Genomic DNA, 19,812 nt, shown 5'->3' on the forward strand with positions numbered 1-19,812 from the left:
TTATTGTGATTCACTGTTTATTTCCCCCTTCATTACTCCATACTTACTACTAAATCATCATATGTTTCGTTTAGTCCTTAATTTTCATCCATTTGGAGTTTTTGTTCCTTCACCCCTAAAATTATCCAAGTATGCCCCAAAATTAATTTAAGATCCAAATTCATGTATTTTAGGGCCAAAAACCAATAATATATCCATTTGGCCCTAAAATAACTTATGTTTCAATTGACCCAAATCAACACTTAAATGCATAAAAAATGGCAAATAGCATGAGGCTGGCATCAAGACATACTAAGGATGTTGCTGATGGTGCTTCATACACACACAAGGCAGCAGGCAGGCCCATAGACAGCAGTTCCCCCTCGACCTACAGCCCGCCAACCACCCTCTGCCTCACTCTGTTTTCTGACTGCTTTTTATCAACTAATTCAGCCCCAATTTCATCAAATTCGACCAAACTCGTCTCAATTTTCTTGTATAAAACTTTAAATTAACCTTTAAACTGACTAAACTAACTAACCTCAAGATTTGAAGCTTCAATAATTTTTTAATACTTCAAAAATCAGTACCAACAGCAGAATCCCTCTGTTTTCGATGAACTTCAGACAAGCTACTGTTTTTCTTAAATTCCTTCAACTTCCCGGACGGATTCCTCTGCAGCAGCCTTCATTCTTCTTCATCACTCGTCTCTCTTTCGATTTCTGCAGGTAATTCGGAATTTTCATCAACAATTTGTGAACGTCGATTGCCTTCTTCTGTTCTTATACTACCCGACAGCCACCTTTTCTTCAACCAATTTCCCCTTGACGGCAGCTACTTCCCCACATGAGCATGTTATAACCCACTTTTCCGTAACTTCAGAGTAAATATAAGTAATTACTTCAAAATTATTTCCATATTATTTATTTACTTATATTATTATTATTTTAATAATTTACTTGTAAATTCCCCCAAAACTATTCCCAATTCCTTTCGATACTTTTACAAATTTCCATTTCATTCAACTTAAAATTTTCATGTTTGATAAGTTTTCCCCTATTTAACACTTTACTAATTCTTTTACCAATTAATAATTTAATTTTCCCCTTAATTTGATTATTTACTTTAATTACAAGAAAATTCAAAGGTTGACTATCTTATAATTTTCTTTTATCCAAATCTTCTAATTTCCAACATTATTCCTTACTAAACTCATTTTATATCATTTTCATCTTAAATTCTCATTTATCCACCTTCTCTCTTATTAATATTATTTTAGGTCTTTTAATCCCAAATTTCCAACTTTACCTTTGGCTAAGCTTAACTTATGTCACTCATTTTCAAATGAGTCATTCACCTAAGTGTTAACTTAGGAAGATAAAAAGAGTTGGGGCCTTACACCCTTAAATTAAAGCAAATTCTATAAATTCAAATTCTCCTTATGGAATTAACCTTCAATATATAGAGAATAAACTAGAATAGAATTAGATTATAACACATAAATTTGTGTTTTAGGGTTAAAATGAATTGCTTTATTAGAGTAGTTAGAAAGAGGCCTTACATCAAATCAAACAACAGGATCACTCAATACATCAAAGAGAGGCAGGCTTATTTTGAAGAGTGTGAATTAATTGGGTGAGGGTTGAAATTAAGCAAGAAGGCCAACGTCATCAAAACCAAGCTCACGAAGAACCTCCTTGCATTCTGGAAGAGCATCCTTCTTCATAAACCCAAGTGGGTTGGGTCGACGAACAGGGTTTATAATGCCATTGTTGCCAGAGATGCTGACTCTGGCAAAATGACCATACCCATCTGTAGGAATCTCACCGCACTCCTTATCGGCACTCTCCATCAATGACACTTCACAAATCTCCTCCTCGTGGTCTCCGTCCACCTCTATTCTGTATACTCCATTCTTGTCTGTCACTGCCTCCCCTGTAAATGTCTCATTTGCAACATTGGCCTCATCACGGCATACCAATTTCACCTTAGCGCCTGATTCATCATACCACATTTACTTTAATCATTATTACATATAATATTGTAAATGAATGTTTATTTCTTTAATTAATTATGTTAATTACCTTCCAAGAACTTGCTGACGCGGGTGAAGAATTGGATGCGGCAAGTGTCACAATAAACCTTTCCCTCGATGAAGAAACGATCTTCGCTGCAGAGGGCAATGTCGAAGAAGGACAGAAAGCAAAGGGCAGAAACAAGAATGATGGCACATGATTTTGCCATTTTTTATATGTATCTTTCCCTGCTCTCTGTTTTTTCTCCCTCTTTGGGTAATTGGAAGATGGATGGAGAATATTGTACGTGAATTGCAGTGGAGGATTGAATTGAAGGATGGGAAAGGAGGTTGTTTTTATAGGAGGGATTTAAGTGCTTGTTTTTTTTGGGAGGTTTAGTTTGTTGGGTTTGTGTGGTTCAAAGTTATTTTAGGAGGTTTTGGTATTTGTTAACGGTGGAGAATACGTCTTTTGACCATCTTTTTCCTTTTGCCAATTTCCAATATTTCAACTCTAAAAATGCCTTCCTTTCTTTCTTTTTCTTTTCTATCACTTCTTAAATTTTATTTAAACGGCCATAATTACTATTTAATCCTTAATTGGCGCATTTAATTTGATATTATTTTATACACTAAAATAAGCCTAAGTATAAACTATATGGTTTAATCTCCACCCTGATAAGCATAATATACACATGGCATATGAGTTTATGAGTAGAGTCCAACTCTTCAAATTTAGTGAAGTTCCATTTTATTGGTTGTTGCATCTAATCTTATGCTCCACTTGTATTTATATAGTAAAAATATAATTGACACAAGATAGTCGTCTATTGGATGCAACTGAGACTGCACCCAAGATTTCCTTTACACAAATCACGAAGCAAGTAATTGAGTTTCGATTGCATATGCATTCTGCCACCACTCTTCATTGGGATTTATTTATTTTTTAAAAAATAATATTGTATTTTTAAAAAAATTATAAGAAATATAGGAATTTTTTTAAAATTATTGAAGATTGTAGTAATTTGTTCGTACGAGATTTCAAGAGAAATTTATTTCGTGTAACTTTGTATTTGTATTAATTTTGTGGAAAGCGAGTACAATCTCTAATACATAGTATTTTGATGCTTTCAAAATAAACTTTGGTTGATCTTCTTGAACGATCGGCCTTTGGGCTTGTTGATTTTCTTGGATGATCGACCTTTGGGCTTGTTGATCTTCTTGGAGAATTAGTGTTCGCACGAGGTTTCCGGAAAAACTTGTTTCGTGGAGTTGAACTTGAGTTTGTGTTTATGTTGAGGTTGATTTGCTTGACTTGAAGAAGAAAAACACCGAACGTTCTTAAAGTAGAAGTCTTGGAAGAGTCTTTGTATCTTCAAGTTTGTATCTTCAAGGGTCTTCTGTCTTCTAGGAGTGCAGCTTCAGGAATCTTGGGAGTCTTCTGCTTGTTGATGAATTCTTGCTTATATCTTCAAAGGACTTCAGTCTTCAGAGCTGCGGTATCTTCAAAGGACTTCAGTCTTCAGAATGCTTGCATCTAATGTTTTTATCTTCGAAGGACTTCAGTCTTCAGGCGGGGTCAGCTTCAGGAGTCAAAGAGTCTTCTGACAGAGAATTCCCTATAAGCTCTAAATTGCTGACCTCTCCAATGAGAGCTTCTATATTTATAGAGTTCACAGGTGGGCTTAGACTTGGTTGATCCAATTAGTTGGACTTGGGTTTAGTTGGTCCATGGTGGATTTAGGTCTGATTTGACATTTGGGTCAAATTCAATCTATTTTTGGGCTTCGTTGGACTTTGACCCAAATAATAATATTAAATTTAATGATTTGAAATTTCGTCAATAATTTAGTAAATGATGTGGCAACTTGTGATTGGTCCAAAATTTCCCATTCAACAAATGTCCCCTCTCAAGATTTATGCACATATATGGGTGGATAAATCTCGAAAAATATTAAGTTGGAATCAAAATCCAAATGTATTTGTTCTTGAATTTGACCTCAATTGATGTGTTAGGAATTTAGTACATAAGTTTAACTTGAATTTGAGATAAAATTTGAAATATCGCCAAATTTACGAAAAATTTTGAGCTTTGTTCCAATTTAATTTGATTTGGATATGCCCAAATTTTAATAAAAGATCAATTTAGATTTTTTTTTATCCGCAATTTATTTCAATTGAAGATAAAAACTCCATAGAATACTTGAATTTGGAATATGGCCAAATTTTAATTTGGGATGAATTTAGATCTTTCCCACCACTTGATTTGGAAATAGAAATAAGAACCTAAATTTAGATAGAATTTGGTATAAAATTTGGAAGATGCCCAAATTTTAATTTGAGATTTTATCTTTAATAATTTGGCTTGAGGATAAAAATTCTATTTAGATCTGGGATAAAATTTAGAATATGCCCAAATTTTAATTTGAGATTTTATCCTTAATAATTTGGCTCGAAGATAAAAGTCTAATAATTTAGATTTGGGATAAATTTTGAAATATGACCAAATTTTAATTTGTGATTGTATCCACAATTTAAATTTGATTTTGAATAAAATTTGAAATATGTCTAAATCTAAGTTGAAGATAAATTTGAGTACAAAATCTAATAAAATCAAATTAGATAAGGAATTTGTTTAATTTGTTTATTTTAATTTGAAATTAGGATAGAATCAAATAGGAAATCTAATAAGAATCTAATATTTTAAATCCATCTCTATTTAATTTGAATTTTCTAATTTGTTATGGAATCTAGGGAACCTCTATAAATAGGACCCTAAACCCCTCCATTATCCTCGTCCCCTCCTCTTCTTTTACACTTTTCTTTATCTCTTTGTTCTCTTCTTCTTCCAACGTTTTCTTTGTTCTTTTTTTTTTATCTTTTTTTTATATTTTTTTTTTCAATTTTCCCTCCTTTTTTCTTTCTTTTCTTTTCCTTTTTTCTTTCTTTTGAACTTTTCTGTTTCATTTTTTTTTAACTTCCTTTTTTTTCTTCCAAGCAAAGCCGCACTTGAATTTTGGAGATGAAGCGAAGCCGCACTTGAATTTTGGAGATGAAGCGAAGCCACACTTGAATTTTGGAGATGAAACGAAGCCGCACTTGAATTTTGGAGATGAAACGAAGCCGCATTTGAATTTTGAAGACGAAGCGAAACCGCCCTTGAATTTTGGAGATGAAGCGAAGCCGCACTTGAATTTTGGAGATGAAGCGAAGCCGCACTTGAATTTTGGAGATGAAACGAAGCTGCATTTGAATTTTGAAGATGAAGCAAAACCGCATTTGATATTTGAAGATGAAGTGAAGCCGCACTTGACTTTTGGAGATAAGGGAAGTCGCACTTGACTTGTGTAGATGAAGCGAAGCCACGCCAGACTTGTGGAGATGAAGCGAAGCCACGCCAAACTTGTGGAGATGAAGCGAAGCCACGCCAGACTTGTGGAGATGAAGCGAAGCCACGCCAGACTTGTAGAGATGAAGCGAAGCCACGCCAAACTTGTGAATATGAAGCAAAGCCATGCCTTGACTTATGAATATGAAGCGAAGTCGCGCCTTGACTTGTGATGTTGAAGCGAAGTCGCACCTTGACTTGTGATGTTGAAGCGAAGTCGCGCCTTGACTTGTGATGTTGAAGCGAAGCCACGCCTTGACTTGTGAAGGTGAAGTGAAGCCGCGCTTTGACTTGTGAAGGTGTACCGAACCACGCCATACTTGGAGATGAAGCGAGCCACGCTAGCCTTTGGAGATGAAGCAAGCCACGCTTAGCCTTTGAAGATGAAGCGAGCCACGCTAGCCTTTTGAAGATGAAGCGAGCCACGCTAGCCTTTGAAGTGAAGCGAGCCACGACAGCATTTGGAGATTGAAGCGAGCCACGACAGCATTTGGAGATGAAGCGAGCCACAACAGCATTTGGAGATGAAGCGAGCCACGCTAGCCTTTGGAAGTGAAGCGAGCCACGCTAGCTTTGGAGATGAAGCGAGCCACGCTAGCCTTTGGAGATGAAGCGAGCCACGACAGCATTTGGAGATGAAGCGAGCCACGCTAGCCTTTGGAGATGAAGCGAGCCACGACAGCATTTGGAGATGAAGCGAGCCATGCATACCAACCATAAACTTGAAGATGGAGCGAAGTCGTGCACCCCGACCTTGAACTTGAAGATAAAGCGGAGTCGTGCACCTCAACCTTGAACTTGAAGATAGAGCGGAGCCATGCACATCGACCTTGAACTTAAAGATGGAGCGGAGCCATGCACACCTTGAACTTGAAGATGGAAGTGGAGCCATGTACACCAATCTTAAACTTAAAGATGGAAGCAGAGCCACGCACACCGATCTTCAACCTGAAGATGGAGCAGAGCCATGCATATCGACCTTGAACTTGAAGATGGAGCAGAGTCATGCACTCCGACCTTGAACTTGAAGATGGAAGTGGAGTCATGCGCACCAATCTTAAAATTAAAGATGGAAGCAGAGCCATGCACACTGATCTTGAACTTGAAGATGGAAGTAATACACGTCGATTTTGAACTTGAAAATGGAGCAGCATTGATGGAGCCTCTGAACTTGAAGATGGGGAAGCATCAACGAGACCTCCACATTTGAGCTTAACGAAGCCTCGTTGAATCCTCTACACTTGAGTTTGATGAATCATCAATGAATCTTCGCATTGAGCTCAACTTCACGACTTTGAGCATAAAGATGGCATTGCAAAGCCTCCAGACTTGAGCATGAAGATGAAACATCGATGAAACCTCTGAACTTGAAGATGGAAGAGCATCCAAGTTTGATTTCAAAGAGGAAGCGAAGTGCATTCCAAGTGTGTGTCTTTTATTTACTGTGCTAGCTCCCTACGAGGGATGAACTTCTTCAATCTGTTGTGTTGCCTCCAATAGGGATGAACATCTTCAATCTAGAGTGTCATTCTTTTACGAGGATGATCAACATCAATCTTGTAGTATCATACTTAGGTGGTTGTGGTACCCTTTTTGATGGATTAAACTTAATTTTTTTTTAAGTTGCCTTCATACCCTTGAAGAAAGGGATCAAATTATGACGTAGTTCAAGTTTTTTTTAGTTAAACGAAACTTGAAGTTCTTTCAAGCTGTCTACGTAGTCTTCATAATGATAGGGATCAAGTCATAACGTAGTTAAAAAAGAATGTTTTTTTATGTGCGACTGAACTTAAATTACTCTAAGTTGTCTATGTAACCTTTATAATGACAGGGATCAAGTCGTAACGTAGTTCGTACAAAGTTTTTTTTTTTCGGTCATTCATATTTTAAGCTCATGCAAGCCAAGAGCATCATGCAGTTTAGGCTCTTGCGATGAGGAGCTTCTTCATTTAAACTTCAGAAGCTCTTATTTCATCATGGTTTTGATCATCCTCTTCATTTGTAGGATTCGTCAATATGATGAGTTTTGGCTTCACTATCAAGGAACCTTCTGTACTTATGTCAATAGAAATTTCCTCTTCATGCTGAAGNATCAAGGAACCTTCTGTACTTATGTCAATAGAAATTTCCTCTTCATGCTGAAGGGACACAACTGTGAATTTTTTCGTCATTGTTTTCTTCATGGAATGACGTTGGCTTCAAGATTTTCATCCTTCCTTTACGTTGATCGCTTGTTGTCTTGAGACGATCAAAAGCAGATGCTGAAGGTTGATATTTCTTTGATGTGGATATACTTAGTCTTTTGAAGGCTGAAGTTCGAGCAGAAGTAGTCGTTGGACATTAGTCTTCTTCTCCTACCGTGGTCATACTCAATCTTTGAAAGACTGAAGATCGAGCACTTAAAGGCTTAATACGATCGAAGACAGAAGTTCTTTGCTTCATTTCTTCTGGGTCGTTGACTTCTTTAGCAGTCATATGATTATTGTCGACTTCTACTATGCCGACAGTATGACATGTAATAACTTCTGATACTTTCTCTAGATGATTATTGAGAAAGCTTATTAGGAGAAATTCTGCCGAAGTTGCCGACCGTCAGAATAGAGGTTTCCTAAGTTTCATAACAAATTAGGAAATCCAAATCAAATAAAAGATTTGATTTAAAATATTCCAAATTAGGATAAAATAAAATTTTTTTATTAGATTTCCTAATTTAATTATATCCTAATTTCAAATTAAATTAAACAAAATTCCTATTTAATTTAATCTTATTAGATTTTATTCTCAAATATATCTTCAACTAAGATTTGGATATATTCCAAATTTTATTCAAAATAAAATTTAAATTGTGGATAAAATCACAAATTAAAATCTAGCCATATTCCAAATTTTATTCAAAATCAAATGATTTAAATTGTAAATAAAATCTTAAATTAAAATTTAGGTATATTCCAAAATTTATTCCAAATCTAAATTATCATACTTTTATCCTCAAATCAAATTATTAAGGATAAAATCTCAAATTAAAATTTGGGCATATTCCAAATTTTATCCCAAATCTAAATCACCAAATCATCAGACTTTTATCCTCAAACCAAATTATTAAGGATAAAATTCCAAATTTTTTATCAAATTCATCCAAATTTGGGTTCTTATCCCTATTTTCAAATCAAGTTCTGGGAAAGATCTAAAATTCATCCCAAATTAAAGTTTGGCCATATTCCAAATTCGTTTTTATCTTCAATCAAAATAAATTGCGGATAAGAAAAAAATCCAATGGATCTTTTATTGAAATTTGGGCATATCCCAAATTTTATCTTAAATCCAAATCAAATTGGGGTAAAATCTCAAATTAAAATTTGGCCATATTCCAAATTTTATTCCAAATTCAAGTTGTGTAGTCTTATGTGTTTTTTTTTTTTTTTTTTATCTTCAATCAAAATAAATGTGAAAGAAAAAAAAAAATCTCAATTGATCTTTTATTTAAAATCTGAACATATCCCAAATTGTATCTAAATCCAAACTAAATTAAATTGGGACAAAGCTCAAATTTTTTTGTAAATTTGGAAATATCCAAATTTTATCCCAAATTTAAGTTAAATTTATGTACTAAATTCATAGTTTGGCTGACACATCAATTGAGGTCAAATTCAAGAACAAATATATTTGGATTTTGATTCCAACTTTATAATTTTTGAGAATTTACCCACCTATATATGTGCATAAATCTCGAAAGGGGCATTTGTTGAATGAAAAATTTTGACCAATCACAAGCTGACACGTCATTTACTAAATTAATGACGAAATTCCAAATCATTAAATTTGGGCTCAATTAGAAGTTGACATATGTCCCGAATAGAAGTTGAAGACAAATTTTTGATGCCGCCAGTGGTTTTATCATGACCGTTGAATCAGATAAAATTAATTTGACCCAATTGATATTATATTTGGGTCAAAGTCCAGCTAATTGGGCCCCCAAGCGCATGGATCAACCAAGCCCAAACCCACCTGTGAACTCTATAAATAGAGAAGCTCTCCTCATTTGGAGAGGTCAACAATTCTACACTCCAGAGAGCTTAAAAGGAATTCTCTACAATCAGAAGACCCGTTGACTCTTGAAGCTGACCACGCTTGAAGACTGAAGTCCTTTGAAGACACAAGCATTTTAAAGGCTGAAAAAGATACAAGCATTCTAAACACGCTTAAAGATTGAAGTCCTTTAAAGATACAAGCATTCTTCCAAGACTCGAAGCTCAAGAACATCCACACTCCCCATTTTTATACATCAAGCGCACACATTCACCCGAGAGAGAATCAGAGGATCAAGCACTAGAGATCGAACTACATCGCATCAAATTAACATCAACATCAACATCAACTTAAGTTCAACTCCACGAAACAAGTTTCTCCGGAAGCCTTGTCTGAACACTAATCCTCCAAGAAGATCAACAATCCCACAGGCCGATCATCCAAGAAGATCAACAAGCTAAAAGGCCGATTGTCCAAGAAGATCAACAAGTCCAAAGGCCGATCGTCCAAAAAGATCAACAAGCCCAAAAGTCGATCATCCAAGAAAATCAACAAGCCCAAGTTCGATTATCTAAAAAGATCATCAAACCCAAAGGCCGCTCATCCAAGAAGATTAACAAGCCCAAAGGCCGATCATCCAAGAAAATCAACAAGCCCAAATGTCGATCACCCAAAAAGATCAACAAGCCTAAAGGCCAATCGTTCAAGAAGATCAACCAACTTAAAGATTATAGTTTATTTTAAAAGCATCAAAATACTATGTATTGGAGATTGTACTCGTTTTCCACAAAATTAATACAAATAAAAAGTTCAAGTTCCACGAAATAAATTTCTCTTGAAATCTCGCGCGAAAAAATTGGCACGCCCAGTGGGACCTCTCTACCTCTCATCTCTCTCTCGTCATCCGAGTCAACAAATCTACAAATGGCACCAAAGAAAGTTTCATCCAAAGCTACCGTCGCAAGCAACACTTACATAAGCTCTGTCATCATGGAAGAAATCTGGGACCAACTGATAGAACTTCCTAAAGGTAGGATCGTCATCAGAGAAAATCCCTTGTTTGAGAACTATGCTTCTACTACTGATCTATCAGAGAAAGAATCACATTTTGATGTAGTGTCTGTTATGATGACTGACGTAACGACTGAATCATCTATGGCAGAGATGGAGGTAAAGATAAATCTCCTAATGAAGGCTGTAGAGGAGCGAGATCATGAAATCGCTGCTTTAAGAGATCAGATATAGGCTCGAGATACAGTCAAGTCAATCTCCAGCTAAAAAGTCAATGACAAAGGAAATACTGTCTTACAGGAAAGTTAGCCACCACAATTCACCTCTATTGTCTCCTTGTCAGTTCAACAGCTCCAGGATATGATCACAAACTCCATAAGAGCTCAGTACGGAGGATCATTGCAAACTTCCTTTATGTACTCCAAGCCATACACCAAGAGAATCGACAACTTGAGAATGCCAGTTGGGTATCAAACTCCAAAGTTCCAACAGTTCGATAGAAAGGGCAATCCAAAACAACATGTTGCACACTTCATTGAAACCTGCAAAAATGCAGAACCCAGAGGAGACCAGCTAGTCAACTAGTTCGTCCGTTCCTTGAAAGGAAATGCTTTATATTGGTATACTGATTTGGATCCAGAAGTGATTGACAGTTAGGAATAACTAGAAAGGGAGTTCCTGAACTACTTCTACAGTACAAGGCACACTGTTAGCATGATGGAGCTGACGAACATTAAACAGTGGAAGGGAGAGAAGCCATCGATTACATCAATCGATGGAGAGCTTTAAGTCTAGATTGCAAAGATAGACTCACTGAATTATCTACAGTGGAGATGTGCACTCAAGGCATGCACTGGGAGCTTCTCTACATCCTACAAGGGATAAAACCTCGTACGTTTGAGGAGCTGGCAACACGCACTCATGATATGGAGCTGAGCATCGCTAACAAGGGAACTAAAGATTTCCTAGTCCCTGAAGGGAGAAAATACAAGAATGAAGCTAAGGGCACTGAAAAGATCGTGGATAGTGCCATAAAAGAATATATAGTTGTTCATTTAACCCCGCTGAAATTTTCCTCCAAAGGAAAACAAGCAAAATTTGAAAGAAGGCATAATGAGGGCGAGAAGTGTCGTCCAACTCTTAAAGAAAGACAAGAGAAGGTTTATCCATTCCCTGACTCTGATGTGGTAGATATGTTGGAGCAACTACTAGAGAAGCAACTTATTCAACTGTCGGAATGCAAGCGGTCGGAACAAGAAGGAAAAATAGATGATCCTAACTACTGCAAGTATCATCAGGTCACTAGTCACCCAGTTGAAAGGTGCTTCGTGCTGAAGGAACGAATTCTGAATTTTGCTAGTGAAAAGAAGATTGAGGTAGATTTAGATGAAGTAGCTCAGACAAATCATGCTATAGTAGTGGCGACTTCAAGTGTTCCAACACTGTCTGTGTCCCATGCTCAAAGACAAAGCCTGATCCAGTTTGGAGCCTTCAAGCCTATAGTTGTTTAGTTCCAGCAAGAGATTCAAACAGCAAATTCCAAAAAGAAAGATGAGCTCGTTGAAGATGACAACGAAGGGTGAATAGTTGTGACTCGTTGAAAAAGAAGACAGCCAAACTCCACCCAAAAAGAGTTGCTATCCTATCGAAGCTATAGAAGAAGGAACAAGACTCATAAAAAGAAAGGCAAAAAGATGACATGGAAGCCTAAACCTGCTAAGAAAGAAGACAAGAACTTTCCTCAATTTCGACGGCTGGAAACTTCGGCAGAATTTCTCCCAATAAGCTTTCTCAATAATCATCTAGAGAAAGTATCAAAAGTTCATAGGCTCCATCGATGCTGCTCCATTTTCAAGTTCAAAATCAGCGTGCATGGCCCCACTTCCATCTTCAAGTTCAAGATCGGTGTGCATAGCTCTGCTTCCATCTTCAAGTTTAAGATTGGTGTGCATGGCTCCACTTCCATTTTCAAGTACAAGGTCGGTGTGCATGACTCTGCTCCATCTTCAAGTTCAAGGTCGGTGTGCATGGCTCCGCTCCATTTTCAGGTTCAAGATCGGTGTGCGTGGCTCTGCTTCCATCTTCAAGTTTAAGATTGGTATGCATGGCTCCACTTCCATTTTCAAGTACAAGGTCGGTGTGCATGACTCTACTCCATCTTCAAGTTCAAGGTCGGTGTGTATAGCTCCACTCCATCTTCAAGTTCAAGGTCGGTGTGCATGGCTCCGCTCCATTTTCAGGTTCAAGATCCGTGTGCGTGGCTCTGCTTCCATCTTCAAGTTTAAGATTGGTGTGCATGGCTCCACTTCCATCTTCAAGAAGGTGTGCATGGCTCCGCTCCATCTTCAAGTTCAAGGTCGGTGTGCATGGCTCCGCTCCAACTTCAAGTTCAAGGTCGGGGTGCACGGCTCCAGTCCATCTTCAAGTTTATGGTTGGTATGCGTGGCTCGCTTCACCTCCAAAGTCTGGCGTGGTTCGCTTCATCTCTAAATGTTGTCGTTGCTCGCTTCATCTCCAAAAGCTAGCGTGGCTCGCTTCATCTCCATAGTCTGGCGTGGCTCACTTCATCTCCATAGTCTGGCATGGCTCACTTCATCTCCATAGTCTGGTAGACTTGGCTTCGCTTCATCTCCACAAGTCAAGTGCGGCTTCACTTCATCTCCACAAGTCAAGTGCGGCTTCACTTCATCTTCAAAAGTCAAATGTGGTTTCACTTCATCTTCAAAAGTCAAATGTGGTTTCACTTCATCTTCAAAAGTCAAATGTGGTTTCANCAAAAGTCAAATGTGGTTTCACTTCATCTTCAAAAGTCAAATGTGGTTTCACTTCATCTTCAAAAGTCAAATGTGGTTTCACTTCATCTTCAAAAGTCAAATGTGGTTTCACTTCATCTCCAAAATTCAAGTGCGGCTTCGCTTCATCTTCAAAATTCAAATGTGCCTTCGCTTGAAAGAAAAAAAGGAAGTTAAAAAAAAAAAAGAAAAAAAAAAAAAGAAAAAAAAAAGGAAGGAAAATTGAAAAGAAGAAATAATAATAAAAAAAAAAGATAAAAAAAGGAAGAAGAAGAAGAAAGAAAACGTTGGAAGAAGAAGAGAAAAGAGAGAGAAAGGATAGTGTAGAAGAAGAGGAGGAGATGAGAATAATGGAGGGGTTTAGGGTCCTATTTATAGAGGTTCCCTAGATTCCATAACAAATTAGGAAATTCAAATTAAATAAAGATTTGATTTAAAATATTAGATTCTTATTAGATTTCTTAATTTGATTCTATCCTAATTTCAAATTAAAATAAAAAAATTAAACAAATTCCCTATCTAATTTGATTTTATTAGATTTTGTACTCAAATTTATCTTCAACTAAGATTTGGACATATTCCAAATTTTATTTAAAATCAAATTTAAATTGCGGATACAATCACAAATTAAAATTTTGTCATATTCTAAGTTTTATTCAAAATCAAATGGTTCAGAGATTAAATTGTAAATAAAATTTCAAATTAAAATTTAGGCATATTCCAAAATTTATCCTCAATCTAAATATTAGACTTTTATCTTCTATTAAGGGTAAAATCTCAAATTAAAATTTGGGCATATTCCAAATTTTATCCCAAATCTAAATCACCAAATCACCCAACTTTTACCCTCAAGCCAAATTATTGAGGATAAAATTTCAAATTAAAATGTGGGCATCTTCCAAATTTTATATCAAATTCATCTAAATTTAGGTTATTATCTCTATTTCCAAATCAAATTGTGGGAAAGATCTAAATTAATCTCAAATTAAAATTTGGTCATATTCCAAAATTTATTCCAAATTCAAGTTATTCAATGTTGAGTTTTTATCTTCAATCAAAATAGATTGTGGATAAGAAAAAAAAACTTCAATTGATCTTTTATTGAAGTTTAGGCATATCCCCAATTTTATTTTAAATTAAAATCAAATTAAATTGGGACAAAATTCAAAATATTTCATAAATTTGGCCGTATTCCAAATTTTATTCTAAATTTTATCCCAAATTCAAGTTAAACTTATGTACTAAATCCATAGTTTGACTGACACATCAATTGAGGTCAAATTCAATAACAAATATATTTGGATTTTGATTCAAACTTTATATTTTTCGAGATTCATCCACCCATGTTTGTGCATAAATCTCAAAAGTGGAATTTATTGAATGAGAAATCTTGGACCAATCACAAGTTGCCACGTCATTTACTAAGTTAATGACGAAATTCCAAATCATTAAATTTGGGCTCAATTAGGAGTTGACATATATCCCAAATTAAAGTTGAAGATAAATTTCGATGACGTCGTATGGTTTTATCATGACCGTTGAATAGATAAGATCAATTTGGCCTAATTTGATATTATTATTTGGGTCAAAGTCCAACTAAGCAGGTTGAATTTGACCCAAATGTCAAATCAGACCTAAATCCGACTAATTAGGCCCAAATGTCATACCCATGAACCAACCAAGCCCAAGACCAACTAATTGGATCCAAAGACAAAACTCATGGATCACCCAAGCCCACCTGTGAACTCTATAAATAGAGAAGCTCTCCTTATTTGGAGAGGTCGGCAATTCTACACTCCAGAGAGCTTAGAGAGATTTCTCTACAATCAGCAGACTCTTTGACTCTTAAAGCTTACCATGCTTGAAGACTGAAGTCCTAAGATACAAGCATTCTGAAGACCGAAGTCCTTTGAAGATATAAGCATTCTGACCACACTTGAAGACTAAATTCCTTTGAAGATACAAGCATTATGACCACGCTTGGAGACTGAAGTCCTTTGAAGATACAAGCATTCTGAAGGCTGAAAAAGATACAAGCATTCTGAACACGCTTGAAGACTGAAGTCCTTTAAAGATACAAGCATTCTTCCAAGACTCGAAACTCAAGAACATCCACACGCCCCGCTTCTATATATCAAGTGTACACATTCAACCGAGAGAGAATCAGAGGATCAAGTACTAGAGATCGAACCACATTGCATCAAATCAACCTCAACATCAACACCAACTCAAGTTCAACTCCACGAAAAAAGTTTCTCTAGAAGCCTCATGCGAACATTAATCCTCCAAGAAGATCAACAAGTCCAAAGACCGATCATCCAAGAAGTTCAACAAGCAAAGATCAACAAGCCCAAAGGTTGATTGTCCAAGAAGATCAACAAGCCCAAAGGCCGATCGTCCAAGAAGATCAATAAGCCCAAAGGTCGATCATCCAAGAAGTTCAATAAACAAAGATCAACAAGCTCAAAGGCTGATCGTCTAAGAAGATCAACAAGCCCAAAGGCCGATCGTCCAAGAAGATCAATAAGCCCAAAGGCCGATCATTCAAGGAGATCAACCAGCTTAAAGATTATAATTTATTTTGAAAGCATCAAAATACTATGTATTAGAGATTGTACTCACTTTCCACAAAATTAATACAAATACAAAGTTCAAGTTCCACGAAATAAATTTCTCTTGAAATCTCGTGCGAACAGTAATTTTATTCACTTTCGTATCTTGAAAAGATGAAATATAATTTTTCACCTATCTTTGTCTCTTCAAGAGACATGAATGATTGTCAAATTAGACATAGCTCAATTGGTATATAAATATGTTATTAACACTAGATTTTTGTCGAATTCTCATATCTTCAATTATACTCAAGAAAGGAGAATGATTGAATTTTTAAAAAAAAATAAAAATTGGAGCATCCAACAAAAGAGATGGGAGAAATCGTAATTAGATAATAATTTTCTCACTAATCTGTTTATATGATTAATTCAGACAAATTAAATTTAAGGAGAGATTTCTCACATTTTTTTAGTAAACAAAAATAATTACCTATCATTATTTTTATATATAATTTAAATTTAAATATTCAATTCAAGTAATATTAATTATATTGGTCATTCAACAATAAAACTTAAAATTCAAATATAATATTTATAGAATAATAATAATAATAAAATAAGAATAGATTACTCTAATAATTTTATTTTTTCTTTAAAAAAGAGCAAATGGAGTAAGGGTGGGAAATGCATTTTTAATTACTATAACCGTGCAGTTTATTTTTATTTTTTATTTTTCTTGAACTGTTTGTCTCTGTTAGATTCCCACCGTTTAATTTTGAATTTTTGAACTTTTTTAAGATCAATTTTATGAATATATGTTACAATAATGAATTGAATGGTTAGATTATAAATTTAGTTACAAACGTAAAATAGATAAGTTTCTTCTCTATTATCAACTGGTGACACGACATTCCAAAAAAAATATTATTTTATAATAAAACATGGTTATAAATCACTGTTTATATATTTATGATACTTTTTTATGCATGGCAAAGTTAAGGATCAATGAAGTGTTTATTGATGAGAACAAAAGGCAATTTTTTATTAAAAAAAATATTTGGATAATATCAACTTAATTGTTAGAATACCTTGAATTTGTTTGGCACTTCGAACAATCAAGTACAGAGATCTCGTTTATGTTTTGAATTTGTTTGTTGGCATTTTGAACAACTAATTACAATTATGACCCTAAAATTTAGAATAGTGTGCTACATAAACTCTCTAATCCTAGAGTCGTTGTTTGTGTATCCATAAAATATTCTCTCTAATAATATTATTCTCCCTCTAGCTTGTAGATGTAGCTAACACACACCTTAGTGAACCACGTATATCTGTGTGTCAATTCTTTTACGTTCTTTTATATTCTTTAATTGTTGTTTTTGTAACATTAATAATTGTGGGTTCAAATCCTATAACAGGCTATCCTTTGCAAAAATATCAATTTAATAAATATTAAGAGTAATTTTAATCAACTAAAATCTTGAAGTTTAATAAATATATCAATTTATACACTCTTTTATATTTTGTTAGAAAAATATTAAGAGTGATAATTATTTCAACTAAACTCTTAAATTGTCATAAGAGAATTAATTTAGATCATTTATTAAGATTATTTTTTAAAATCGTCAACGTGTCAATTCTTACACATGTGTAGATTTCTTTAGATGTCGAATTAATAAAAATGATGATTATAATTGAAATATGAAGAGTTTTCAAAGAAAATTTTAACTGAGAATCTAAATTGATTTGGTTATAAAATTTAAGGGATTAATCAATAAAACTAAGTTAGGACTTACAAATCAATCCATTATATGTAGACTATGGATTAAGGAGATAAACTTTTGATTTCCCTTTAAACTTTAAAATTATAAGAGATGATTAATTACCACAAAATTTTAAAAAGAGTAGAAAAAAGATTTGGGTTTAAAATAAAATTTTAAATTGAGAGGTTGATCAAATCATCTTAAATCAAAATAAAAAGAGATTTTATTTTACATTTAAGAGAGTATTATTATGATTTTAAAAAAGATAGTCAAATCGAATAGAACTCAATTGACATACGAATGTGTTGATAAGCAAGAGATCTATGGTTCAAATCTCCTATCTTCCGTTAAACTTAAAAAAAGGTTTAAATTAAATATAAACTTAAGAGGTAATCAAATCATCCACATAAAATTAAAGAAGAATTCTTTGCATAGATTTAAATAGTTTGAAAATAAATCCTCCTCAAATTTACTAATAGTTAAATTTCTTTAATAGTTTTGAATACTCCTAAGGATCTAATCCATTAATAGATCTTTTCGATTGAATCAATTAGCTAGAGTTTACATAAGTATAGCATTCGAAACAACACCCTATACTTTATTATCATAACTGTGATGAAATAAGAAGAATATGAACAAAATAACAATGAAAGCAACACAAAAGAGAAAAGGACAAAAGAAGAAGTAGAAAGTTAGTATTGAACACAATTGTGGTGTCATCTACAAAAGCACCTTATAACCCTATTTATAAGGCATGATAGAGTGTATGTTATAAGGTAAAAGTTAATGGGGAGGTTATGGGATTGGATAACCTATGAAAGTTATGGGTTTGTTATAACATAAATAAGTTATGGATATCTACAATATTACATTTACAATACTCCCCCTTAGATATCCATAGTATGTAAAATAAATGTCTCGTTAAAATCTTGCTAGGAAAAACTCAATAGGATAAAAACCTAGTAAAGGAAAAAGAGAACATCATTCATATACTTTAATAATTGCTTTATTAAAAATCTTTAGAAAAATCCAGTGGGATAAAACCATAGTCAAGGGAAAAAGAGTGCAACACATTTACTTCCCCTCATGAAAACAACACTTGATACTCTTGGTTGTCATGTAAAAATGTTGTGTGTTAACTTCTCAATTGTTGTTGCAGGTAACGCCAACATCAATAAGTCTCCCAAGTCACCTTTTTAAGAAATTTGTTGAATAGTGAGGTTGGCATTTTATGCTTTATCATCTTCGTGTAATAACAATATTGGCTAGCCTCGTACATCATCAAGATTTTAACATGATTAAAGTAATTGTTATGATCTGCTTCATAAACTGTCATAATGCAAAAGTTCTTCTCTATATACCAATTAACCTGTTTACGATCTAGTTCTTATGGATTAGATAAGTAACTTGCACCTTCACAACCAACTAGATCACAATTAGATTTATGAGAATAAAATAAATCCATATAAACTAATTCTCAAATAAAAACATAACATATTTTTAACTCTACTCCAATATCTTTCTTTGGAGGAATATTATATTTATGCTATGACAAGTAGTGTATAAACTAGTAAAGATATAAGTACACTTATTTTCCAAAAATTATGATTCTCTAGGACCCAAAGTTCTTTATTATCTTTCTGACATCAGATGATATAAATTTTTCATACTAAGTGAATGAACCAACTGTTGGCTTTTTTTGCCCTTAATCCTAAATCAATTAATTTTAATTAATATTTTGATGATAACAAACGTGCTTTTATTTATTAATAATCTGAGTGTTTTGAAGCGTCCATTGCGTAGAGCTCAGAACAACAGTTCCAATGCAATTTGAATTCATTAAATCGAAGTTCAAATAGAAGATATGGCCAAAACAAGCTTAACACATTCTGAGTTGATGTCATATAGAATTTTTCTCATCAAAGTGGATCGATTGGAATGTGTAGCTTGGACTAATGGAGGAGTGACATGTGGTGGGTTTTTTTATTTTTGGATTGATTTTAAAAAGAAAATGAATTTAATATAATTTTATGTTTGTGTTTAACAGGTAGTTTTGGACACATGGTGAGTATTTATTTATTTTTGTTAGTTTTTAAAAGAAATAATTTTAAAAGATATATGTTATTATATATATATATTTTTTGTATGTGTTTAACGGTTAGTGGAGTTTAAATCTTCACCATTTAATTCTCTTTTACCAACATCCAATTGCCCAAATTGAATTTGATTTTCACAACTTCCCTCTCTTTTTAAACACTTCATATTCTCCAAATTTTAAGAACAATTT

At 34.2% G+C, this 19,812-nt stretch overlaps 1 protein-coding gene across 1 annotated transcript; it reads right to left on the minus strand.

The window, feature by feature from the left end:
• Positions 1-1,500: 1,500 nt before the first annotated feature.
• LOC120074512 (olee1-like protein) lies at positions 1,501-2,306 on the minus strand. Its single transcript, XM_039027663.1, has 2 exons — positions 2,064-2,306; positions 1,501-1,974 (listed from the first exon to the last, which is right to left on the minus strand). The coding sequence occupies exons 1-2, from the start codon at positions 2,221-2,223 to the stop codon at positions 1,628-1,630; spliced, it is 507 nt and encodes a 168-aa protein (XP_038883591.1). The 5' UTR covers positions 2,224-2,306; the 3' UTR covers positions 1,501-1,627.
• Positions 2,307-19,812: the final 17,506 nt, after the last annotated feature.

The sequence above is a fragment of the Benincasa hispida genome, chromosome 3 (genome assembly GCF_009727055.1).
Source record: "Benincasa hispida cultivar B227 chromosome 3, ASM972705v1, whole genome shotgun sequence".
Classification (NCBI taxonomy): Eukaryota; Viridiplantae; Streptophyta; class Magnoliopsida; order Cucurbitales; family Cucurbitaceae; genus Benincasa; species Benincasa hispida.

What these genes read in the sequence shown, in the direction of transcription:
- LOC120074512 (XM_039027663.1), bottom strand. Translation starts at nt 2,223, where the DNA reads ATGGCAAAATCATGTGCCATCATTCTTGTTTCTGCCCTTTGCTTTCTG. An exon ending in CGTCAGCAAGTTCTTGGAAG is followed by an intron (nt 1,975 to 2,063) that starts GTAATTAACATA and finishes ATGATGAATCAG; the next exon opens with GCGCTAAGGTGAAATTGGTA.